This window comes from Rhinichthys klamathensis, unplaced genomic scaffold, assembly GCF_029890125.1.
Source record: "Rhinichthys klamathensis goyatoka isolate OS25496 unplaced genomic scaffold, OSU_Roscu_1.1 h1tg000362l_1, whole genome shotgun sequence".
Classification (NCBI taxonomy): domain Eukaryota; kingdom Metazoa; phylum Chordata; class Actinopteri; order Cypriniformes; family Leuciscidae; genus Rhinichthys; species Rhinichthys klamathensis.
Window position 1 is genome coordinate 602745 of NW_026606871.1, and position 27768 is coordinate 630512.

Below are 27768 nucleotides of genomic sequence, written 5' to 3' on the forward strand. Positions count from 1 at the left end.
AATGTAAAATGAATGTCAACACAATCTAGTGAAATCCACTCCCCTCTACTCCACTCATTTACAGTCCGCTACCCTAGAGGGCCACATCCCTGGGGTCAAAGCCCTGGCTAGACCCGCTTTGAGATTAATGAGCACATAAGGCACGAAAATCGATCCCAACATGGTAACGTCATTGAGATCATCAATCAGGCCAACTGGACTTTGAATATCAACACTTTGGAAATGCCATTCGGAAAAGGTATGAGGATTCTTTACTGGGATATTTGGCACAAAAAGTAAAATTTAATCATATTATTCAGAAGAAAGCAGACAAGCATTTATATTTATATCAGGTTTCAAAGAGTGTTTAACTGTACACTAGGTGCCCACCCAAAGACAAATCTAAATATTCAACTAATTTCTATGTTGGAGCTTGTCGACAAAACTAAGAGTATGTTTACTGTACACACACAGAGCTGCTGCTGTTGGCAGGTCAATGCAAGCCAGTGACTCTCACTGCATACTAAGCGCACTTGCAGCAGTAGCCAGGGCGTCTAGGCTACATATGGTGGGGAATGTGTTAATGCAATATTCATGGTGTGCATGAGAGCGGAGCACAACACAGCTTTGAGGACTCTCTGAAGTCCCTTTCACACTCAACAGAACAGAAACATAGCATGAAGGAAAGCCATGTGTGATGCACCAATGCTCTGGCCTTTCACACAAACACCAGCAAGCTTCATTACAGTTGTGACCTCTGACCGCTAAGCGAATATTTAACTATTTGACACTGAATTTCGTGTAGACACTTGGTGGTATTAAGGTGAATTGCAGTTAATTGACAGCTACGTCTAACCAACAGGAAGCATAAATATACACATACCATTAAAGATTCAAAGCAATCCTGCCAGTTTTACACAAATCTGCCTAGACAAGTCAAATGTTTTTTTTTTTTTTTTTTTTTCATCTACAACAGTGTACGTCAAGCTGTGTTGATGTATAGTGGTAGTGTACCTCTCCAGTTAGATTTGCACAATGCATAAATAGTCACGGGATAACCCTGCCTTTGTTTTTAAGCCACTTAAGGAGTAATGCAGCATGAAGAGGGAAACACCTACTCATTTGAAGTGGTTACAACAAAGCTTTGATTTAAGGTGTTGTGCTTGGCAACCTAGATTGTGAGAACCTGATGTTGTGATAGGGCTGCAAAGAGCAAGGAAAAAAACGATGAAAACCAGTTGTATATAATAAAGCAAAAGAATTAGGACAATGCCAGAAAGGAAAAATGGCAAAACATGCACTCAATCATAAAAGCCATGAAAAAAATTACTTAATTTAAAAGGAAATATGACCTACACTTTACCTGCAACATGGAAAAAAATCTAATATAAGCCTACTACACCTGCACTGATTTAAAACCAGAGATATTTACAAAAGCAAAATTGTCAATTTTCCTATTCAACCGATGCAGTTAATTTAATTATTAGTATTAAAAACACTTTCTCAGAACAAAATTATTTAAGAACAATTTTTGCATGATATCATAGTTTGAATAGATATCCAAGAGTCCAATTTTCCAGTCAATTTAAAACAAAACACAAAATGATATGGCAACTGAAGTAAAAACTAGGGAGGAAGGTTTCTGCATCAAATAAATAAATAAAAAGGTTATTGTGAAAATTAGTCACATTGTAAGATTTGTGAGATAAAGTCCCATTGCAAAACCTTGTCACATAGACACACATATAAAATAAGTTTTAGATTTTTTAAAAGAGAAAAGCTTGTCAAACTCAAAATAGATGAAGATGCAAGGTGCAAATGAGCAACAACTGTAACCAGAGACCAGCAACTCGACTTTCATCCATGCACACACACAGTCTTTTCCATTTACTCCCACCATCTTCCTCTCTCTCGCTCATGCATTAATTTTTCAAGAGCTTAAATGGCCATCCTGGCAGAGGCTGAGGGCGCAGAGTCAAGGGTTCCTACTTCCAGCAACAAAGTGGTAGATGTATTTGTCGACAGATGAGCCTTTAAAAACACGCTTGACAACACCAAACCGAGACCTTGTAATCTTTGTCATCATATGGTGTGGGACTCCAGTACTCCCACACTGTTGCTAGTGCTCTATTGCAGTTGGCTGTTGTGTAAATTAGGATTAAATTAAGATAAAGAAGAGGGCTCATTGCATCGTATCATTATTCATACGTGCTGCAGAGGGAAAATTAAACCTCAGACAGCATGAGAAACATGGGAGCAGCTGGCAGCCCACACATAGATGCAATCTCCATCACTCGACTCTGAGGACTTGGGCTCTTTAAGCAGAGCGGTCATTACTGAAAACAAATGGAGGGCAACATCATGCCAGATCACCACATTTCTGCATCTCTACGGCCATTTTGTGGAGGTACACATTAAGGTTTCCCCAATGTTGAAACACTTCCCCAGCACAATGAAGGGAGACAACTATAAGTAAGCCATTTGTAGACTGTGGTTCTTTTTGAGGGGTCCAACATGTCAAGGCGTGAGTTTGACAACCAGTTTCTATGAACAATGGAAGATGGGGGATGGGCTGAAGAGGCAATATGAGTGTTTGAAAAACATTATTTGTGCAATACCACTTGGTGCCACTAGGATGAACAACATGTGCCGATGCATCCCTAACTCTCCATTTAGCATTAGCGTTCTTTACGACAGTCAACAGGGTAAAACTATTTCCACAATGTTTCCAATTCTTATGCATAATCTGACCATAAAGGTCTTTCGTTTAAAACGACAATATTTAGCGTATTGGAGAATGTGAATGGTGTTTTACTTGATATTGGGTGTCTGTTAGATGAGAGCACTGGAGTGCAGGACTGAATGAAACTCGTCATTCACACGCACAGTAACTAGAATTTAAAACCCTTTAAAAGTTGAAGAAGATAATGAAAATAGAAGACACAACTAATGCTGTGTTCGAAATCGCCCCCTATTCCCTCATTCACTATTCCTTACATTACTCCACTAATATTGTTCACTTGAGGGAGTGAATGAAAACGAGTGAGTGAATTTGGACACTGAGTGCGCCGGAAGCGCTGCCACTTTTGCATAGTTTGTTTATTTGTTTAATAATTAATTGAAATATAGAACACTGGCAGCTTCAATTATAATGAAAAGATGCTATGGAAACTAGCATGCATACATTAAACAATTTAATAATCAATTAAAAAGGAATTTATACGTGTATGATATTACGCTGGACCAGCGCGGTTTGAAAAATGTATGGATGATTTGATTCAGCTGCGGCGCCATCTTATGGCAAGACGTGGGAATTCATTCAACGCGTGACTCTCACAGCGAATTATGGGTATTCTTTAGCCGTCGAGCATACATCGGTTGTACACTTGTTATTGTGGTGCATTGTGGGATTGAATAAGTACACTCAAAAACATCCACTATGGTTTCGGACACCACTACAAACGGCTGTCCCCTCAAATAGAGCCTTATTTAAGGGTATGGGGGGCGATTTCGGACAGCCTAAGTTTAAAGGCCATGCCACACCAAGCCAACATCAAAGAACTAGCAGCGACGAAAGCCGACTGTGTTCTTGCCTCGCGTAGGCTGTGTCTCGGACAAAAGCATGCGCTTGAACACACACGAAAAGACTAGTCTTTTACAAAAACTAGCCCAGCAGATGCTCACAAACATTGACTTGTCTGTCATGGCCTTAAAGAGCAGGACCTAGGTTTAACTGTGTTATTTATTTACATGTCATGCTAGGCTGACCTGTGCTTGAAATGAGAATCATGTCTATTTCGACTCATAGCCAAATACCAACCGCATTCTTGGATAGTTGCTTGAATGCACAGGACCTTCAAAGGCTTGCTTGGTTTTTTTTCTGGCAGTGTTGAACAGTCTCCCTCCAATTCTCTTTTCATGTACACATATCTTTTATCTGTTTATGTAGCACGCAGTTTAAAAGCTAGCAAGTCTTCTTAGCACTGAAGGGTTGTATCAAGGAGACAGATATACAAGCGTGTCAAAACCGCTTGTTGATATTTTGATCACACACCACGATACGAGTGAACAACTCTGTGTGGGAGCTTGGAAAAGTAGCCAGCAATTACACTCTTAAACTCTTTTCCACATGGCCTCCAGGATACCTCTCAAAGTAGACCGAATTTGTTTTCAGTTACTAAGAAACATTAACAGATCTTTTTTAGGATAAATACGACATTTAAATGTTACACGGATGAAAATGAGGCTGTGAGGGATAGAAGTAGAGCCCAATCAATGAGTTATACTGTTTTAAAGATGCCATTAAGTTATAACAATTTACAGTCTTTCTCTTGACTGCGACCCTTCTTTCAATATATCCCACAGAAACTTCCTAGTTCAATAGGAAATATATCAACACATAATTGATTTTTTTGGGTCCACTGAAATACAGTCCAAACAATTTGCACTAGGGAACTAAACAGAACAACCTATTGCTAATAAATGGCAAGAAAATGCTATTAAAGTCCAGTGTGGGTCCTTTTCTATGTGCTCATAAATATAAATGTCTATAACTCCAAAACAAAATGAGATAATTTCACCAAATTTGACACGCTTATGTATGGGGGCACTCTGAGGACACATACAAAAACCGGTGAAACTGCGCTATAACTGCACCACTTGGTGGCGCTATAATTGAACAAACCATGGAATTGGCTCTAACTACAGTACCGTTGGTCTGATTGACTTCAAAATTGACATACAATGTCTTTGTCTCAGTTGCTATCATAGTCCATTATGAAATTGGTCTACCTTGAAGAACATGGCCATTACTTAAATTACAAAATGACAAAAAGATCCAAAGCTGTAACTGCAATGGTTTTGCAAATATCAGAGCCTCAATTTAATTTCTAAAGTAAAAACTCAACCCAATAGTTTCTCAAAAACACTGGTTCTCTCCGAACATGAAAATGTGACAATCTCTTATGCTCACCCACCTGTAAAAGGGGGAGGTGGTGTGGTGTAGTGAGTACGGGAAGGTTGCCGGCTCGAGCCTCGTAAGGAACGAGCTTTAAACCGACATCACTGTGTAAGGCACTTAACCCAAGGTTTCTCCAAGGGAATTGACCCTGTAATAATGTATTGTGCCAAGTAGGACAAGTTCCTGGAAAAACATTAGGTTGGGGAGTGGAAATTCAACAAGCTTCTCCATCCCTCCTCCACTTCCTAAGAATTTGACACGCTGACCTATATATATTTAGGCTGTGTACACATTTTCCTGTTCTTTTCCAATTTATGAATTTGTCATTTAAGAGCAGAAATCAAGGCATATGCTAGATACTTGTTTATAGGATTAGTTTACGTCAATGTTAGGTCTATATTCTTTGAAAGGAATATTCTTTCAGGACTTGCAAAAGTTGTTGCGGAAAACATCTTACTTGGCAAAATCACATTGACTAGTACAGGGCCAACATGAAATCTGCACACGTACAACTCAGCAGATCTGCGCTTTGCATGTTTGCTGTATACATTTTTGTTTTTCAGCTCCATTAAAGTCACCCTGTGATAAAAATCAAGTTTTTAATGTTGTTTATATATCCATGTGGTGTCTTTAATATGCTTTAAGACAAACCATGTGCAAATTTATAAGTCAACACCATTGTTTTTCTCTCCTTAAAACCAAAGACAGTTCCAAAAACCAAAGAGATCGCCAATGAGTGGATCTCTGAGCTGCTGTGAGTGAGTGGAGGCGGGGCTAAGGTGCACATTCATAGAATTTCAAAGAAAAAACATTTAAATATGTCATTTTGGTGATCAAAGATGAGTTTTAAGGGATAAAACAGTTACTTTTTTAACTGTTTTTAAAAAAAGGTCTGCTGTAAGTGATCACTTGCCTACTAGCATGCAGTTTTATAACTTCTGTGCAATGTCTGAAAATTCCACCCAAAACCAGCGAAGTAAATGCCAAAAAATCCCTATGAGCCTGCCAGTAATGTCTGCTGTAACTTGTTTTGGATAAACTCATCCCTGCTCATTACTCACCCACTAGCATGCAGTGTTATAACACCTGTGCAATGTTTGAAAACTGTGATTTCTGGTAACATTCGTTGACCTTTTGCCTGTTTGTGGATCACTATCACTGCTTTGAGTTTAAAGGGCAAATAGGGGGAGGAAGCCCTTCTCGGAGCACTAAAGTCCTCTTGTTCATTGCACGCTTCTCCTTCACATTAGTGAAGCAGCCAGTTCCCGGCTGCCCATTAGCTGTGTGACAGATCTGTAATAAACACAGCCTGTCACCTCTGAAGCCTGCTGCACATTTCCTGGGTAATATATAACCACCCCCAATACACATTCCCTTCCCCCACCGCAAGGCTCAATAGACATGAAACCCGATTTCTGTCGAGCATCCCAGCAGCCGCTGAAGCAAGAAATTCCACCGCACCCAGATAGCCCTGGAAAATACATGAATATAAAAAAGGAGTCCATGAATAAATCAAAACGTCTTTTTACTTGAGAATGAAAAAAGGTTGTGGTGAAATGAAAGGGAAAAAAAGTGTAAAAACAAGGGCACTGCAGGGAGAAAAAGAAAAGGCGTTAACAGTAGAAGTTGAAGTCGATAATCTCATGGCCTCAGGCTACTATAGCCCCTTGGTAAGGTAGCTGGTGGGTGTGAGGTAACTGGTGGGTGATTTTACACACTTTTCTGCAACGATTGTGTGGGACAATCTGGCAGAATTCTGCGAATGGATTTAAATATGGTAAAAAAAAAAAGTGTTAAAGGAGTTGAGCGCACTCCGTAGCAAGATATCCATGTGCAGAACAGTATATCTCACTTTGGGTTTAGAGTCTGTGAAATAGTCCACGAGTTCCCAAATTGGTTAACTGACACAAACCAGTATTTTTAAATGATTCATTGAAAACACTAACACGCAAAAGTCATTTGCTTGTCAATTAAACAACACTGGTTGCACTGTATTGCACACCTACTTACAAACTTATTAATTGAATTTGAGAACTAAGGGGCTGTTTAAAAGACACCAATTTCAACTAAAAACGTAAAACTTTTTATGCGTTTTGGCCGTTCGTTAACGCGACAACACCGTTTTGGGTGCCTAAAAACGCAAAGTTTTGAAAACGGGTTTCAAAGTGCAAGTTTTGGAAAACGGTCTCCGTGTAAACAATAAAAACGCGAATCTCTGAAGACGATGACGTCATGCACATGCGTATTACGTGTTTAGTCAATTGTGTTTCATCGCCATCTAATGGTCTGGCAGCAGAATACAGCGTTTTTAGTCATTTTCGCGGATCCGAATGAATGGGGATCGTTTTGACAATGGTATCGTCTGTACGTGGAAAACTCAAAAGGAAAAACTTCTCCGTTTTAAGGATATCGTTGTCGTGTAAACGTACCCGAAGTTTTTAGTTTGCCCTTAAACAATATGGAAAAATTAAACAAACTGTGGTTAGTCGCTTTACACTCTGGTCGGAAAATCTCTTTCTGGTCTATGTGGATCGTTCTTGGCCAGAATAAGTTGGCAAGTGAAGCAGACATTCCCATAGTCAGAAGCCTGTTTATTACCAGTTGGTTAAAACAGACAAAATTGGTTTCCTTTCAAGAAATAAATAGATCATCTACTATAAATCCATCCCACAGCATTCTAGAAGCTGGGCTGCATATTAATAATGCATGCAGCTTCCAAGGCACACTTGTTTGGATATTGAAGCCGTATTGATTCGAATAAAGCAAGAAGAGAGAGACAACCTTTAGCCTTTAAAAGGCTGGCATGTAACAGAATCACTGATGTGAACTTGCAATATTCACACATGGCTGATGCCACTCATCAGGATATCTCTGTTAGCGCTGTGCAGCGAGGGTGACCTTCAGTGAGGAGATGAAATGACAGGATAAAAGATTCAGAAACCTCAGCACCCACACAGCTTTTAATACAGTTGTTTTAATCAGCGGACGGAAATTTTGTTGTAATGGAATGACAGAGTCCAAATTTGCCACATCTAAATGTCAGCAATTCCAGCAACAATGAGTGGTGGATGGATGGTTTTCTATTATGCAAGTCAGTTTTCTGTAATAGCTTTTTGTAATAGCAATCTTTTTTGATTGCTAATCCATTTACCATCCAGTCGTGATACAGACAAAGTCTTCATGTGCAGGACAAGAAGGGTGACACATTGACCCTAATGTTGGATAAACCTCGAAAGACATGGAAGAGGTAAAGGGCAGGACATCTCTGTGGTGACTTCTTACTCTTAACTGCCCTCCCAGCTTATCAGTCCATATCTCCTCCCCCATTCACCCAATGAGGAGTTCGTGGAGGTCGACTCTCTTGAGAGCTCTGGCAGCTTAGGAGAGAATGAAAATGAATAGGAAACGGTGGATAGACACAAGGTCAAAACGGATATAAAATTCTCCATTACGATATGAAAAGCTGGTGGAGAAAGAAGAGCGCATTGAACGTCAGAAGGAAGGATCGCTTTTGAGGGCCTGGCTTTGTGCTTCCTTTATGTGAAAACAAAAGAATCCGAACACTGAGTCACCAATGCTCTTGTAAAAGCAATCCCCCATGCTTGTCAGAGAAGCTTTCCACCCGAGAATTCACAAATTCAGTTATATTATGAATTGACCATTTTTATCTGAGAAGCTAAGCAGGTTGAACAGAAGAATGTGTACATGTGATTAAGGAGGAATTGCACGCAGATACTATCCAAGTGTGAAATGCTTCCAGTCTGTACTGTGAAATAACACCATTGATGACAGTTGAGCTGCTGTGAAGAATGACTGGGAATATGACATCAAACAACTATTCGTACTTCTCCGTTTCTTTCATCATATGTGACCCTGCCTGGACCACAAAACCAGTCGCAAGGGTACTTTTTTTGAAATTGACATTTATATATCATATGAAAGCTAAATAAATAAGCTTTCCAATGATGTATGGTTTTGTTAGGATAGGGCGATATTTGGCAGAGATACAACTATTTGAAAATATGGAATCTGAGGGTGCAAAAAAATCAAAATATTGAGAAAATTGCCTTTGAAGTTGTCCAAATGAAGTCCTCGATGTTGCAAAAATACATTTTTGATATATTTACGAAAGGAAATTTACAAAATATCTTAATGGAACATGATCTGTACTTAATATCCTAATGATTTTTGGCATAAAATAAAAAACGATAATTTTGATCCTTACAATGTATTGTTGGCTATTGCCACAAATATACCCGTGCGCCTTATGACTGGTTTTGTGGTTCAGGGTCACTCACATATAGGTTTTTTCATGATGTCTGGTGACAAAATGTGGGTCATGTGGCTGGAACAAGAGGTTCTATCATTCCCAGAAAAAAAGCTAACATTCATCAGTTAGCAATCCCATTCATCTCAATGGCAGCTTCTCAGCTGGTGTAGGACCTCCCAGAAGTACACTGCCATGAGGTGTTTTTGGCCGGTCAACAAAGCCGTAAATGCCATGTGACCTATCACTCTGGCTGATGGGACCACAAGAACATGCACAGACCCAAACCCTTCATCAGTGACTATCCTGAGCTGTGGAAAACCCAGGAAACGCCAAGGGGAAAGGAACAGCTGGAGTGCATTTGTCTTTTGTTCAGATCGACAATTGTTTGTTTCACTTTGTTTGAATATTTTTACATTAATCACCTGCTTTGATCTCCATAACCGTTACAACATTTTTTTCAAACGATTGACTATCAAATGGTAGTCCATTGACATAGTCCAGTACAATCTCCACAATATTACCATGGGTTTTCCAATGGATATTTTATCGTAATTAAATGTTTTTTAAAGTCATGCAAATCAAATATGCTCACATTACTATTGGAAATGCCTAAATGTGTGATTATTTGGACATCCACGATGTGAAAATCAAATGAACTAACACCTTGATCATAACCAAAGGGAACCAAGGCTAGATGATAGTAAAGATAACAATAAGCATTAATTGATAATATATACCAGTCCAACACATGAAAAGCAGCAGCTTGTGATTTCAAGGAAAATTTCACCATACGACATATTGCATGAAAAGAGGTGAAGTAATTATGTAATATTTTGAATATCACGCAACACCAGTTAAAGTAGAAGATGGTGTGTAAAATCACAGCTTTGTTGTAAAACTGCCTCAATGTCTACTGTGTAAAATGGGCTGAAATAGCTTTCCTCATTGCACACTCAAAAATGATATTAGCAAGTTAAGCTAATTATGATGATAATTATGCCTTTGCTTTATCTAACAACAATCTTTTTTTTTTTTCTTTTTTTTTTTAACCAAGCTTGGTACGATCTTCCATGGGATTGCCTTCTCTGTGAAGGATATACTGTACAGTGGATAAGATGCTTCTCAAAAACATTTGCTTTAAGATGTTTATTAATATTTGTGCTTTTTTTCCATTTGAGATTTTCATTACTTTTGCAAATATTGTATACTATAGATAATTGGATATAAATAAACATCTTAAAATGAATGTTTTTGTGAACCATCTAAAAGACAGTACAGAATGCAATGTTTTAATATTTGGTTAAAAAGTATCTTATTGGGGCAGCATAATGAATTTGCCTTATCTTCGTGTGTGTAGTGCCCTATATGATGCTTAAAATTGCTGCCTCCATAGACTGCTCATTAGACATGCATGTGTTTAAATGTGAGAGCGTAGAAAGGGTGAACGACTAGAGCCGGCACATGAAAAGAGGCAGGCAGGACTTACAAATCTTGTGTTTCCCTTTCATGGGAAATTTCACCACCATCTCCTGGGGGTTGGAGCAAATGAAGACAAATGGAGAAGTCGACTCCTCGCTGATCTTGGGATACTGAAAAGAGAGAGAGGAAACAATGAGCTGTGTTCAGCCACTTGGTTACCACGCACAGAAAGCAGGGCTGCTTTGAAAGGCTTCTCTTCCCCGTAATTGATAGGCAGCACACAGGAGAGGCGAAATTGACTGGCACTTTCATAAGAAAGGTGACATCTATCTAATCTGTCAAGGGAAGGCACAGGTCATCTTATTTCCTCCCGACCATCAGAGAGTCGTATGATTGTATCACGACATTCAAGAAGCACAAGCTTTTCACAACACTATTTCCCACCCCCACACTAAAAGCGGCAAAGAGAGCTTGACACAATCAGGGCTTTTAAGAGTGCTGCAGATATGAGGTCCCTCTGCATACTTGAGTCGTCTCGCAGGAGATGCGGATATATTCAGACACTGCAAGATTTGCTTACACTCGTGTGGTGATACGGTCACATATCTGATTGAAATGAAATGTTGCGTCAAGATCAGCAGATGAAAGGTTGACAAACAACACTAACATTAAAGTGTATAAGGTCAACTTGCTCAAATTTAGAAGTGCATACCTTAAATTAAATATTTTTAACATTTTTAATAACCAGTTTCGCAATCTAGACAAATGAAAGGACAAATATACCTTTTGTAGTTCATTTCAAAGGATATGAGTCCAACAAAACTCTACAACGCATCTGTCAACAAAACAGAAGCTGCCAAATTCTCCTCTATACGCCATCATGGACGGTTTGTGTAACATGCCAATATCATCATCATAAACCCATGAACAAAATCTAATATGTATAAAACAATTGTGATATTTTAGGATACTTGGGACTCCATATGGGTGTTCAAAAATATCTGTGTAAAATCTGGGTCCTTAAAGGGTTAGTTCACGCAAAAATGAAAATTCTGTCAGTAATTACTCGCCCTCATGTTGTTCCAACCCCGTAATGGTGTGTTCACACCGAACGCGAATAGAGCGTCAAATACGCGTCTAGTTAGACGTTTGAACATTTGCTCGAGTTCAAATTTTTCAACTTGCGCGGAAGACATTCGCGGCAAACGCGTCGCCCAATTCGCGTCATTCGCAACGCCTGGCGCGAATGATGCATCTATTCGCGTCTTTGCATCGACTTTGTATGTAATCTACTCGCGCAAATAATTAAATTCGCGTTCGGTGTGAACACACCATAAGACGTTCGTTCATCTTCGCAACACAAATTAAGATGTTTTTGATTAAATCTGAGAGCTGGATCACTCCTCCTCTTAGGCTTCTTAAGGGATTGAAACTGGCCGGCCCAAAAGTTATGAAAGACATCGTTAAAACAGTCCGAGTGACTGCAGTGGCAAGTTTTATCAAGCGACGAGAATACTTGTGCGCAAAAAACAAACAAAAATAACGACTTTATTCAACTATTCTTTTCCTTCCCTGTGGGTCGTGAGATTTCACGTAGTGTAACAGCGCAGCGCTTCTGTGTTGTATGTCACACGTAGGCTCACTATTGGCCGACGCTGGTCATGTGTGTGATGCGTGTGACGTACAACCAAGAAGTATATAAGTGACGTACAACCTTGCTTTTACGCAAAGCTTCTAGGTTGTATGTCACAAGCATCACACACATGACCAGCGTCGGCCAATAGTGAATAAAGCCGTTATTTTTGTTTGTTTTTTGCGCACAAAAAGTATTCTCGTCGCTTGATAAACTTAAGGTTGAGCCACTGTAGTCACTCGGACTATTTTAACGATGTCTTTAATAACTTTTGGGCCGGCCAGTTTCGATCCCTTAAGAAGCCTATGGAGGAGTGATCCAGCTCTCAGATTTAATCAAAAATATATTAATTTGTGTCCCGAAGATGAACGAAAGCCTTACGGGGTTGGAACAACATGAGGGCGAGTAATTCGAGGGCGAGTTTTCATTTTTGGGTGAACTAACCTTTTAAGCAAAACCATTACATACATTACGGAAACATAATACTTGGAATAACTGATCACATAAAACTGTACAGTGGCAAAATAAGAAGCAGCAGTAAATGCTGTGCAAAATAGAAAAAAATAGTGACAGCGTTCATAAATACGTGTCAGTGTTGTGGCTGCAAAATTTCCATCTAGACTCAAAGGTCAAGAAACAAAAGTCTTATTTTACAATACAATAAATGTGGGTTCACTGATCATTGTGGGTAGTGTCTCAAGTAGCAAAAGATGTTTGTTTAACTACATTTCTCATTAGTGAGCTCATAGAGAGAGATGCTATCTTTGTAGCTTCTCAGTAGCAAAGCTATTTTATTGATTAGTGCAACGGTCTCACATTATAATTGAATCTCGTGCCTCTTTTGGAGATTTCTTTGTTTGCTAAATAACGCATTAAAACTAATTAGAACACACAGAACCGGCTGCCTATTTATTCAATGAAGGAAAAAAAAAATACTGGGACTTGATTTGATCTATGTGGAACAGATTGAATTGAGAAAACAGGGTCGAATGAGAATTGGCAAGTTGGAATCGAAATAGTTTGCTGTTAGAATAAGTATCTGTTTGGCTATAAGTTATCATTGTCGAATAGCCTGCATGGCCTAAATGACATTAGCAGAAAAAGAAAGTAGTGTAAACTGACTGAGACTTTGTTATAATGTAATGTAATGGAGGAATGTTAATAAATCCACATGGATCAACACTACTTAATGTTATTGACACGTTAGAGTGACAAAGAAACATGCATGAATGCACAGTAAATATCAACCAAATTGGGTAACACTTTACTTGAAGGGGTGTGCATAAGACTGACATGACACCTTCATAATCATGACATGACACGTCATGAATATGAAGGAGGTTTTATGCATGTTTATGACAACTAAGTGTCATTCACCCAATTATGACATTTGTAATGCAAATATGACATTGTTTGAGATGTTTTTGTTATGACAACTTGACATTACTTAGACAACACAACCTGTCATAAATATGTCATAACATGACATAGCAGATTCATTATCAAACTTAAGAAACCACTTAGCTTTATGGGCTAACTACATTAAACTGTCAGGTGGTTTTGAGATTGGCTGTCATGAGGCCATTATAACATTTTAATGACAAATTCAATTTGTACCACTGTAGTTGAGGTCAAGAAAAATATTCATGACACTGTTATAATGCCTCATGACAGCCAATCTCAAAACCAACAACCTGACAGTTTAATGTAATGTAATAACCCATAAAGCTAAGTGTTTTTTTAAGTTTGATAATAAATCTGTTATGTCATGTTTATGACATATTTATGACAATTTATGTTGTCTTGGTAATGACAAGTTGTCCTTACCAAGACTCCGACAGGTTATGATGTATTGGTTTATGTCAAGTTGTCATAACAAAGACATCTCAAACAATGTCATATTTGCATTAAAAATGTCATAATTGAGCGAATGACACTTAATGGCAGTTGTCATAAACATGCATAAAACATGTGTCATGTAATGATTATGAAAGTGTCATGTCAGTCTTATGCACACCCCTTTAAGTAAAGTGTTACCCAAAATTGTTTTGCATGTGTCATTTACTACCTCTAGATAGTGTCATATGGCTGAAAAAGAACTATTGTCACATATATCATTATCATGAAATAAAACTACTCAATATTGTGAAATAAGATTTTTTTTTGTCATATCGCTCACCCTACAGAAAGTTGCTTCAGACAGAAGTTATTACACTTGATATTAACAATGTATGCACAGTCTTTTCTTGTTTTCTTTGGGAAAATGTGCACTGATAAATACTGCACAATAAGACCTGGAACATTTATTTAAGAAAGTAAATAGCTTCAATTTTGATTTCATGTTGAAAAGTCTCACAAAAACATGTTTTTAAAAGAACTTTAATGGAAGATAGAACTGCAGAGTTGAAAGATTAAGCGTGTGGGCTAAGACTCATTTAAAAAGGATGACAGATTGCATGATGGGCCGGTGGAGGACTACCGAACAAAAGATGAACAGCACTATTCCTTAATAGCTTTCTTGAATGCACTGCCTCTGTCTTTTTATTTGTTAGACAACCTTCATAAATCCTCTATATAAATCTTGAATTAAACAGTGAATAAAAGCAAGAGAAGAGGGAATTTGTTTGATATAAAGGAACTAATCTCAAATTCAAGCCAATGGCCTTAACAAAAAGAAGCCTATACACACACAATGGAGCGGATATATATGGCTAATGTTCAGAATCTAATCTTGATCAAAGAACGAACTCAAAAACGTTTCCCTTTCATCCTTCCATGGCTAATTAGGATTTAATGCTGCTGAACTGCACTGGCCAGTTCTCCCTTCCCCCCGCGTGACAGTTTCAATACCTGACTAATTGAAAAGGCATGTCAAATTCATAACCATCTACAGAATAAGGGCTTACATTCGAAAGCTTCAGTCGTATCGCTGAGATAAGATGCAATCTGAACATCAGCCATTACAGTAATATGGTGGATTAAAATATAACTTAAGCTAGATTGAAGCCATATGCTTCCCATCGCTACAGAAAATAATGTTGGATTGTTCTGTTTATCAAGTTTGTAATGAAGATCAGAAAATGCACATTTCCATTTTTGATTTCTAGGTTTCAAAGCAGAAATGTGAAGCATGTATTTTTATTGTTCAGTAAAATGTTTTTGTGTGAGCTGATAAGTTGTCCACTGGTTTAGGGGATGAACTTCTGGCTGAGCCAATTGCATATGCGTTTGTGGCTGCTGAAATGTGACAAATGGTGCCAATTTTGGGGAAACTTGTTTGGGTTGGAAACAGTCATTATATTTGCAATTCCAACATAACCCAACAGTTAACCCAAAAATAACAATTCTGACATCATTCACCAACCATTGTGAAGTCAATAGCCTTCTGATGCTATACGATAGCTTTGTGTCAGGAACCGACCGAAATTTTAAGTTGTTAACCATTGAAAATCTCTACATCCAAACCTGTGTCTTTTGGAGCGTTCTTGACCTTCATAGCTTTCCGAGTCGATTAAGGAATCATAATTTAATAGGTTAATCTGGTTCATGAAACCAGCATGAATGATTCATTCACAAATCTGACAGATCTATTTCTCTGGTTTGTCAAAAATGACTTAAATTCGGGTCTGTTCATCACACAAAGCTAATGTAGCAGCTTCAGAAGATTTGGAGCATTGTGCACAAGTCATGCTGGCTACAATCATGATACTTTAATAATGCTTTTTAATAAAGGAAGCTCCAATCATTACATAAAAGAGTGACTAGTAGAATCTTCAAAGTGCATCGCAAAGGAAAGAAAGTCACAGGTTTGGAGCGACACAAAAGGTGAATAAACAATGACAGAATTTTCATTTTGGTGACCTATTGATTAAAGGATTAGTTCACTTTAAAAAAAACTTTTGCTGATAATTTACTCACCCCCATGTCATCCAAGATGTCCATGTCTTTCTTTCTTCAGTCGAAAAGAAATTAAGGTTTTTGATGAAAACATTTCAGGATTTTTCTCCATATAATGCACTTTGCTGGGCACCAAACGGTTCAAGGTCCAAAAGACAGTTTCAGTGCAAACTGTTCAAAGGGCTTTAAACGATTCCAGACGATGAATAAGGGTCTTATCAAGCGAAACGATCGCTCATTTCAAAAATAAATAACAAAGTTTAAGTTTAATAATGTCAAATGCTCGCCTTGCTCTGTTCTGTGTGACTCTCCTGTTCGAACTCGTTCATTAAAATGAACAAATCTTTTTTCGAGTCATTTGGTTCATTTAACGACCGAAATGAATGAATTGACTCGGAAAAAGATTCGTTCATTTTGATGAACGAGTTCGAACAGGAGAGTCACACAGAACAGAGCAAGGCGAGCATTTGAGCTTATAAAACTTAAACTTTGTTATTTCTTTTTTAAATGAGCGATCGTTTCGCTTAATAAGACCATTATTCATCGTCTGGTGTCGTTTAAAGCCATTTGAACAGTTTGCAGTTTGCACTGAAACTGTCTTTTGGACCTTGAACCGTTTGATGCCCAGCAAAGTGCATTATATGGAGAAAAACCCTGGAATGTTTTCATCAAAAACCTTAATTTCTTTTCGACTGAAGAAAGAAAGACATGGACATCTTGGATGACATGGGGGTGAGTAAATTATCAGCAAAAGTTATTTTAAAAGTGAACTAATCCTTTAAAGTGTTACGGCTACGTATTCAAAACAGTGTGATAGTAGCTGATTTTATGCTTTTTGGTTCAGGATGATTGGCTGCTTAGCTTCCACTGCAAGTACTACTGGACACAAAATTTCAGTTTAAAGTCCCCCTGTGGGAATAAACAAGCTTTTAAATGTTGTTTATATGTCTATGTGGTGTTTTTAATATGCTTTAAGACAAACCATGTGTAAATTCATAAGTCGACAGCATTGCTGAGTATTTTCTCCTTAAAACTGCAGTGAACCAAAGACAGTCTCAAAAACACGCTTTGAAATCGCTGGTGTTTCTGACGTCACAAACGACCTTGTAACCAATCAGATCAACGTGTGATCGTCAACCAGTGGATCTCTGAGCTGAGTGAGTGAGTGAGTGAGTGGAGGTGGGGCTCATTTGCATATTCATAGAACCGTGCATACTAAATGAGGCAAGGGTGTCGAGTTACATTCAAGCTATTTCAAGGCATGGAAAAAAATTCAAGGAAAAAAACATTTAAATATGTCATTTTGGTGATCAAAGATGAGTTTTAAGGGATGAAATAATTGACTACAGGGGGACTTTAAATATTGAGGACTGAGTCAATATTACCTTCTTGCGGTAACTGACAGAATGCCACAATGCTGTCGACTGAGCTCAAATTGCATTTAACCTGCCAAATTTCTTCAAACCAGAAAGCATGATGCAAAAGCCAATCACAAAGAGCATTTCAGACAGCTCACGCCATGTATTCCAGAACACTACGCTAGGCTAGCGCAGTGCAAAATGTGTGCGCAGCCACAAATATCTGCTGACAGGGTGCCAGATAAGTGGAAAGTATTTTCTTTTCTCTCTAGGCTGAGACTCTGCCAGTGTGTCCCAGCTATAAGCACTGTGATGAGAGATTCATATTGTCCAGTGCAGAGGAGGGCAGCAAAGGGTGAGCAGACCTTGCCAGGGAACATTATAAGATTAGTGAACAGACAGAGCACACCATAGCTTATAAGCCTCCCCATGTCGCCAAACAAAGACAGCCTGGTGCTTTAACTAGCCAATGGAGCAATGAATCTGAGACTGGCTGTCTGCTCACCACTGCAGAGAAACAGGCTTTCAGCTGATGTACGCAATTAGATGACAGAGGCAGGCAATCTCCTGCACTGTGGCGCAGTGGTAATAGGGCCGGCCCGCTTGGCTGCACTCAATCTCGGACAAATAAAAAGGCTTCATTGGCACCGACGCCCTGACACAGGAGAAGGACTAAGGAAGAGGTCTTTCAAAGAGAAAGGGAATAGGAGAAAAATGCATGCTGTCAGGATCACTGCATTTTCAGTTGTATTTCACTAGCATAAGACCAACCCTCAATGGAAAATAAAAAGCTCAGCAGCCTTTTCAAAAAACAAAACAAGGAGAAAAAAAAAGAGCCTGTAAACCCCTGCAAGTCAAAGACCATCTGGGAGCTGTGGTGTGAAATGCCTGAGCAGCATTCCAGTGAATAAACCATGAATAGATGAGAAGAATGAGCAGCTTTCTGAGCTCTTGCTGCTATTATACATCAATAATACTGATTAACAGACAAATCTGGCCAATTAATGGAAGCGTTATCTCTTGTGTCAATACTGACAGCTTCTCAACTGATAGCATTTTCTTTTCTTTTCAGATGTTTGAAGTGAATTTGAGCAAATATTGTGTAAAATAGGTTGATTAACGAAAAAAAAAAAGCCCTATTCGCACTGGATTAGTATAGGTTTAAAGGTGGGTTAAGGTGTAAGGGAAGGGTCAACATTACATTACATACATTAATTAATTACAGCTGTAATTACATGCAGGTATTTTCAAAATATAAGTACGATGTAAAAACATGTATGTACACATTAAGTCCATCGTATCAAATTATTAATTTCAATGTTAGTACGTAGTCGTTAAAGCCACTTAATATAAAGTGGGACCAAAAACCCTGCTGGTATCAAAATGCGAATGTGTTTTTCTCATGTTGTCAGGTTTTGAAGAGATTATTTTTTTATGTTTTGTTGTAAATGCAGATGATTTGGCTCAAAACGCTGGAACCACAGCAATTCCAGACAAACAGACCCTTTTTAAATGCAGTTATTTATATTTATGGCAGGCAGAGCTGTTCTCTCTCCAGTAGGAGAGTTCTGCAGTGATTAATATTTAAACGCACTCCTTCATCCACAAACACAACTGGTGTCAAGTTAGAGCGCAAATTAATTATACAGCACTGGTCCAACACTGCCACTAGTGTTTTTACATAATTTATGTCTCAGCCACAAGAAAATTCATGTCCGGCTATTACCGCTTCACAAGCTGCCACTGTGTCAATCAGGCTGATGGTAAACGCTCACCTTAATGCATACTGAACATGTAATGTACCTCTCAGAGGGAAAAGCACAAAACTTCCAGGAGAAGCTGGGCAACGGCCCGTAGGGGGGAAAACCAACGCTGTAATGCATTGATTGGCCTCGTTTAAAAAGAGTCCCTGAATCAGGCTCCTGCTGAAAACGCATAAGCAAAATGAAACACTAGCGGGCTTCCCATGTAGCCAGAACTGGCTGAATTGCAGGTTCTACATTAGCATTTCGACAGACCTTCACTTACTGAAAATCATGGCTTAGCGAATGGGAAAAATGCAGTTTCACAAGATGATGATAGATTTTGTGAGGTCACTTATTTTGGTGGTAAGATTTATGCAGCCCAAATGTTTTGCTCAGTTCCAGGTCCCTGAGTTTTGCCTATGACCTCACCTTTGAGAGCAAACCACAAGCAACGAGAAAACAAGGTCGCCTAAGAATCGACCAGACGCTGAGTTATACAAAACCACACTATGTTAACATTTTTGGACAGATTTCTTCCACGAATCATATTAAAGTGGAGCTCAATAAAGCTCAAAATAGGATATTAATATTAATATCAAGTCAAATTTGTGTAAAACTCTCAGCACTGCCACTAAGGACAAGAACATTTTTATCATAGATCTTCATTTTTTTATATAGTTTTAAGAATGTCATGCAAAACTCCAGTACATGTGGATGTAAACTATACCCAGAAATAATATCAAAAGCAGCAGTCTAGATATTTGAAACATTTTAAAAAATCAGTCAAAACATGTGACATAGTGACATAGTTGACAATTTTACCATTTCGCCTCAATTTCCAATGGCAGGTCTTGTCTGGCCAACCAAACGTTATTTGGTTTTTCCAAATTTGAAATAAAACCATAAAAATATTGCAAATCATACCAAACGTACCCAAATTAGTCGACAGGCAATTAATATACTCCTTTGACAATAGAGAAAAACAATTAAGAGAATATTCCATAGACAGTATAAGAAGTGGACAGAACCATCTCATTGGAACTCAGTTGAGACAGTTGAAGCCCATTTTTAGCGATTATTGAGCACTTCCGTTCCTGACGTGCAGACTCAAACCGACTCAAACTAAGCTTGATGACGTGAGCAACCTGTCTGACAGACGTAAATCTTCTAGTAGCTGTGCCAAGAGGAATCGGAATCATTCCCTTCCGAAACTTGCAGAGCCGGAGATCGTGAGTATTAGCTGTCCATTAGCTCGCAGCAGGAGCAACTTTACAACTCTCTATGGGCTTCTCCCTTGACTTTATGCCTCCACGTCCCCCCGATTGCGCGCGAGTTTCTACTTCTGTCTATACGGTAATTTTCTCTAGTGTGCGCCAGAGAGTCGCGTGTTATGACGCAATCGTTAGCCTATTTTTACAAAAACGGCTTCTACGGGGTCATAACGTAAGATACAAAGTAATGGAGCCTTTTATACATTGTCGTGTTTCTTTAGAAATAAATAATGGACAAATGGAGTCTTTAAACGCCTCAGATGTAAAGTTATTCGCTGTCAAAGTGACGCCAAAATGAATGGGAGTCAATGGAAATGCTAACGCAAGTGAAGTTCTGCTACAAGATGGCGGCACCCAGCCGGCTTCAACTTCCGGTCGATGGATTACCCCCTTGGAATATTCACCACAATATGTTGAAACTATCCACCACAGAAGAAAACGACATCACATGATGCTGGTCACATGGTTTTGGGATAAACCATTTTTTAGTTTTCAGGGGGGGTGTTTGGTTAGTAATGTAGTTGACAGAATTTTTGTGGACATTAATAAAATGAAATATTTACTTATTTGAAAGACAATTTAATTAATCTATTTTTCTAAGGTATTTAGACTGGAACTAAATTTAATATAGATAATCTTGACTAACATTTTTTTTAACTCGACCCACTCACTTTAAAAAGCAGAAGACATCGCAAAAAAACTGTTAAGGTACGTAAAGGCAATTTTAAGCAACCTGAAAAATAGGGTGCAAAATTTGGTGTGAGATTATAGTATGCATTCTCCTAATAGGTAAAATATGATATTTCTAAAGAAAATTGTTCTATAATTATCATCAATGAACATGAAATGTAATTAAATTACAGATTGGCCTTGGTGAGGAGTGTCCGTAAGTAACATCAAAATGCCATTCATAGCGCGTTACCGAGAAGTTTAGCGTTGGCCGTCTTCTTCTACGGCCAGTTTTATCTGTCAAGGCAACAGTTTAAAGAGAACCCTGCTGAGCAAATTATTTATGTTAGATAAAGGGGATGTCTAATGCTATTTAATGCATTCTGACTTATTTACACTGTTAAAGAGTTGGATTCTCTTGCTAAACATGGCCAAAGTTTAAAAAAAAAAAAAAAATGAGTTGGACGTATGACAGTATTTCTGTGCCAAATACACTTCTACACTAAGTTTCGGAAAGTTGTTTTTCTAGTATGGCCCTGTATGAAGTCATAAAGGGCTTGTATAGGCACTTCTCCAGGAAAGGCGCACACACACACACACCAACGTGCTTTGTTCGGGTTATGGAAGCCGTCGGCAGCGCTGTCATTTTGTTTTTAGACCACGAAATCATTGTGTTTTTTTGGTCGTGGGGGAAAGATAATCTTGTTCAGCTTCCCAAAGAACCCAGCGTTGAGGGAACAGTGGATGCAGTTCGTTTTTCCGGGTGTTTGTTCCCGGCATTTCGGTGACGAATGTTTTATAAACAAGGCCCAGTTCAACGCTGGATTTGCAGATCGTTTGAAACTGAAAGATGGAGCGGTCCCAGCGATAAAAGATCCCGGTCATGAGTCGGAATTGCAAAAACTCGGCTGTTTTTGGAAAGAATCGGTTCAGCGTATCTGTCTTTTATAAATCTGATCAAACTAAAAACTCTTCTGAGATATGAAGGATGCAATACTACTCTATAGGTACTCAAGATTAGCAGAAACTGTGTGTTATGTGCCCTATAAACTGTCAACACAAACATTTGATGGTTATAATCGCTTTCTTGAGTACAGAGGCTTCAGTTTGCCATTTTAACCCTACATCTTGAGTGCCAAGAACAGGGTCCATGTGGACTGCTCGAAATTGTAGACTTCCAACGTAGACAGTTCATAATAGTTAAAGTTACAATCAAAGGCCATATTGCACGTAAAAAAAAAAGAAAAAAAGTACAACTCTATCTTTCTATCAAGGCAAGATAGCTGCTGAACTGGAAACATAGCAAACCTCAAGCCTCTGAGAGAGTTTAACATCGAAACCCAATAAAAATCACAACTTGGTTTTTCTCAAGAGGGTTATTAAAGGATAGGCTTTCCTTCTGGATCAAAGCTCAGCAGGAAATTATGCAGTTAAACTAAAGGAATAATAAATCTTATCAGCTCCACAAATCTCACCTTGTCTGTCAGCATGGACCACGTCAACAAGTATCGGGCAACTGTTTCTTCACCCAGAGGTCTTGACGTGAAATAAGAGATGCGTTTATGAGTTTGTCGGTAGGTAGACATGAATGTTTGCTTTGATTGAGGTTTTGGAAACCAGCCCATCTATGTCTGCTGGAGGTGAAATACCAGTTGCTCCCACAAAGTCCCATTAGAGGGAGACTAACTGGCCACGAGAGCATGCCTTTCATCCAGATCCCCCGTGGATCTACAGACACCTCATTAAACAGACCTGGAGAAATGGCAGGGAAAGAGAGGGGAGGATTCAGCCATAACATAATCAGCTGAACAGGGAAATGTTTAGGCTTGCAACGGATCGCAGTTGATCCGTACGGATCAGGCCCCGCGCTTCGACACGCATGTGATTCGCCGATTAACTGGTAATTTTAACCTAGTTTATAATTTGGACGTGTTTTGTCTTGCCAATTTACACATTCAAACAATTTTAAACGCGGAAGATCGGGGAAAATCGGGAGTCGCAGAGAGAGAGAGAGAGAGGTGCGTTTCAGACAGCGCTCGAACACCGAATTGGTTCCTCTCTCGCGTTTCCTTGCCCTTGAACGGACACATGCATACAAAATTAAAGGAGAACTCCGGCGCAAAATGAACCTTTGGTCTAATTACACATTGTTACCTAGTCAACCGTTATCTGAGATTTGTTTTCATGATTATCGAATGAAAATAGTTTTATCTCTAAAAACAGTTTAGCCTATAAAGCTAGTATAACGCTAGTTTATTGGGCATTGAGTAATGACAAATAAAAATCGCTTGTTAATACCACTAACAAGGCTCAAAATAGCCCCACACTAACACGGTAGCATAATGAGGGTCCCTACCTTCAAACCGAAGCATTGAGAACTTTGCCAGTGTCCAGACAGTTTAATAACAAGATATTTTAAACATACAGTCAACTTCGCGTATACAGGCAGAAGCCATCTTTGAAATACAGTCTCTACCAGTCGATCTACGAACGCCGATCCAAGCCTGCTGTTCGCGCTCACCTTATCACAACTTATAGCTCGTTCACATCTCACCAGCGCACTTGGATCGGCGTTCGTAGATCGACTGGTAAAGGCTGTATTTCAAAGATGGCTCCTGCCTGTATACGCGAAGTTGACTGTATGTTTAAAATATCTTGTTATTAAACTGTCTGGACACTGACAAAGTTCTCAATGCTTCGATTTGAAGGCAGGGACCCTCATTATGCTACCGTGTTAGTGTGGGGCTATTTTGAGCCTTGTTAGTGGTTTTAACAAGCTATTTTTATTTGTCATTACTCTATGCCCAATATACTAGCGTTATACTAGCTTTATAGGCTAAACTGTTTTTAGAGATAAAACTCTTTACATTCGATAATCATGAAAACAAATCTCAGATAACGGTTGACTAGGTAACAATGTGTAATTAGACCAAAGGTTCATTTTGCGCCGGAGTTCTCCTTTAAGTCAAAACACGCGTATATATACGCCTCGCTGCAAGGATTCGCTCGGTTATGTCATTAGTGAACCATTGAGATAGAAACCGAATGCTTGTCAGTTTTTTTCAGTCCATGCATTCGGTCTTAAAGTGACAGCAGCCTAATATCCCTGCTGTTAATTCCATGTCATTAATGTTAATAAAACAACAAAATACAGCTTTAACAAAGATGAAACTATATTTAATTTCTATATTGAACAAATAGTGTTATTTTACATTTAGGCTTAACTATTCATTTCTGTACTGAAATACTAGTGCATAAGACTGACATGACACCTTCAAAATCATGACATGACACGTCATGAATATGAAAGAGGTTTTATGCATGTTTATGACAACTTTCATTAAGTGTCATTCACTCAATTATGACATTTTTAATGCAAATATGACATTGTTTGAGATGTCTTTGTTATGACAACTTGACACAAACCAATACATCATAACCTGTCAGTGTCTTGGTAATGACAACTTGACATTACCAAGACTTGTCATACATGACATAGCAGATTAATTAGCAAACTTAATTATGGGTTAACATTACATTAAACTCTCAGGTTGTTGGTTTTGACATTGGCTGTCATGAGGCCATTACGACTGTGTCATGAATATTTTTCTTGACCTCAACTACAGTGGTACAAATTGAATATGTCATATATATAAAATGTTATAATGGCCTCATGACAGCCAATGTCAAAATCAACCACCTGACAGTTTAATGTAATGTCAACCCATAAAGCTAAGTGGTTTCTTAAGTTTGATAATTAATCTGCCATGTCATGTTATGACATATTTATGACTTAGTAATGTCAAGTTGTCATGACAAAGACACTGACAGGTTATGATGTATTGGTTTATGTCAAGTTGTCATAAAGAAATCTCAATCAATGTCATATTTGCATTACAAATGTCATAATTGAGTGAATGACAATTGTCATAAACATGCATAAAACCTCCTTTATATAGTCGTGACATGTGTCATGTCATGATTATGAAGGTGTCATGTCAGTCTTATGCACACCCCTTCAAGTAAAGTGTTACCATAATGTTTGAACTTAATCAGTTAGGCTGGTAGTTTTTGATGTGGTATCAAAGAACTCCAAGTGAGAACTTAAAGGGGTGATGAACTGAGAAATCAAATTTTCCTTGAGCTTTTGACATCTAAGAGGTCATCATATTATAAGAATATCCTGTAAGTTTCAGAACGGAAAACGTCCTTGTTAGTCCAATAAAAGCTTTTATTGACACCAGGCTCAGCAAACGACTCGTTTTTCAAAGTGGGGAACTATGACGACAAAGAGGATAAAACACCACCCCCGCAGAAGATGATCAACGCCTACTTCAACACGGCCGGTTTAGCCCCGCCCACCGATTCGCGCATTACACGAAACTCATTATAATATGCAAAACTGTTATCCAATCACAGCAGTGGGCGTTTACTTCCAAGTCTTCAATGCGAGACGCCCATAAAAACCGAGCGTTTTTGAGCTAGGGTAGAAAATAGCCTATTACTAATTTATTTTTATGTTTTTGAATTTAAAAACCAAGCGAACGTCATAAGTTGACCTCAGACAACAATATAAACATTTTTAAAAAGCCAGTTCATGACCCCTTTAAGTAATAAATGAAAAGCAAAGTTACACTTTTTTTTTGCCGATTTGAAAAATGATCCGATCCGCGGCTCAAAAACCGTAAATGATCCGAACCATTAATTTCGTGATCCGTTGCACCACTTGAAATGGTAGAACAAGTACCAGTTCATTAGGGAAGTTCATTAGGGAAGGAGAGGACAGTGTTTTTTTGAAGAATAGTGCTTAATAGGTAAAAGGTGAGGCCTGACGAGTAACAGGATGAAGGATGAAAGCAGCGCCGCGTCTTTGATCCATCAGGGTGGAGTTGGCTTAGAGGGACATGCGAACCCAGAATAACACAGTCGAGTTTGTCCATCCTGACCCACGACACCCTCAGCGGGTCTCGCAGCTCTGCCTGTCAGCAAGACGGATGCCTATGGAGAGTGTATGGCTGACGAGGTGCTTGTGTCTTACTCTGACTGACAGCTTCTGGCTTCCAGGAATAAGGGAGGAGAATGTCAGACGCATTTACACCGCCGACACCTGCCACTAGTGTTGGGTGGGGGATCGGGCCGGAGCTCTTTAACAGACCCAGCTGAGCACCTGCTGGACTCCATTCATGAGGGCAAGTGAAATACGACCCCTCACTGACCATAACAAAGATCTTTAAGGACAAATCATTTGGTCAACTGAAACAACATTGATAAAGGACAAAGCGGCATCAATTGTGGTTAACGCTGATCTAACTTAAAGTCCCCCTGTGGAGAAAATCGAGCTTTTGATTTTGTTTATATGTCTATGTGGTGTTTTTAATATGCTTTAAGACAAATCATGTGTAAATTCATGTCAAAACCATCAAGTATGTATTCTTTAAAACTGCAGTGAAACAAAGAAGGTTTGAAATCGCTGGTGTTTCTGACGTCACAAACGACCTTGTAACCAATCAGATCAACGTGTGATCGTCAACCAGTGGATCTATGAGCTGAGTGAGTGGGTGGAGGCGGGGCTCATTTGCATATTCATAGAACCGTGTATACTAAATGAGGAAAGGGTGTCGAGTTACATTCAAGCTATTTTAAGGCATGAATCATTTTTTTAATCATTAAGATATTTATTAAAAATATCATTATAAATATTTTGGTGATCAAAGATGAGATTTAAGAGATAGCCTACAATTATTGACTACAGAGGAACTTTAAAAGCCATAGATGAATTACTACATTAAAAGCTTTTTCCAAGATACCAAGTTTTCAGCCTGTTTTCCTCATTATTGATTATGAAATATCATGCATTTACTGTGTATTGTATTTAGGTTTTTTCTCAAATGGTTTGTGTATGTTCTTAAAAAAAAACTGAATTTCTGAATTTTTCGATATCCAATAATTCTCTTTTCAACCCATTATACTAGGGCATTTAAAAACACCATCCTTATCAAGTGTTTCTGACCACAATGTTTACGCATATGGTCATGACAAGGTAATGTTTTTTTTTTTCAACTCTGTTATGACAAACTACAAATATATTTATTGTAAATAATGTGGTGCAGAGCAATAATATGTGCTCGTTACAGTCATCATTATCAATTTTTCATTGAACTTTTCAAAATTTTTATATAATTAACTTTTAATCGCAGTACTTCTGTGATGATTTGAATTATTGTAAGACAGAAATTCTTTTTATATATAATTAATAATTTATTCCATGACGGTACTAGAATTGTTAAGAGAAATTCAAACGAGGATCATTAGTTTTCATCTAAATTCTCTACAGTTCAACAATTTTCTCATCTCAACAGAAGACTTCTGTATGTCGCGCGTCTGTCTGAGCTTGTCAATTAGTGTGTCCAGACCTGACACACACGGTCTGATCTCTCCAGAACGGCAAAACGCTCAGCACACAGAGAGAGGGGGCTTAAAAGCACCTTTCCACACAGCAGATAATGAAGGCGGCTACTGGAGAAATTGAATTCCTAACAACCACATCCTTACACACTAACACTGACA

At 38.6% G+C, this 27768-nt stretch overlaps 1 protein-coding gene across 1 annotated transcript in view; it reads right to left on the reverse strand.

The window, feature by feature from the left end:
• trip4 (thyroid hormone receptor interactor 4) overlaps positions 1-27768 on the reverse strand; it is a 95761-nt gene that overhangs the window by 22672 nt on the left and 45321 nt on the right. The window contains exon 12 of the mRNA XM_056233197.1: positions 10696-10798. Within this exon, the coding sequence (XP_056089172.1) occupies positions 10696-10798 (103 nt within the window). The remainder of the gene's footprint in view (positions 1-10695; positions 10799-27768) is intronic.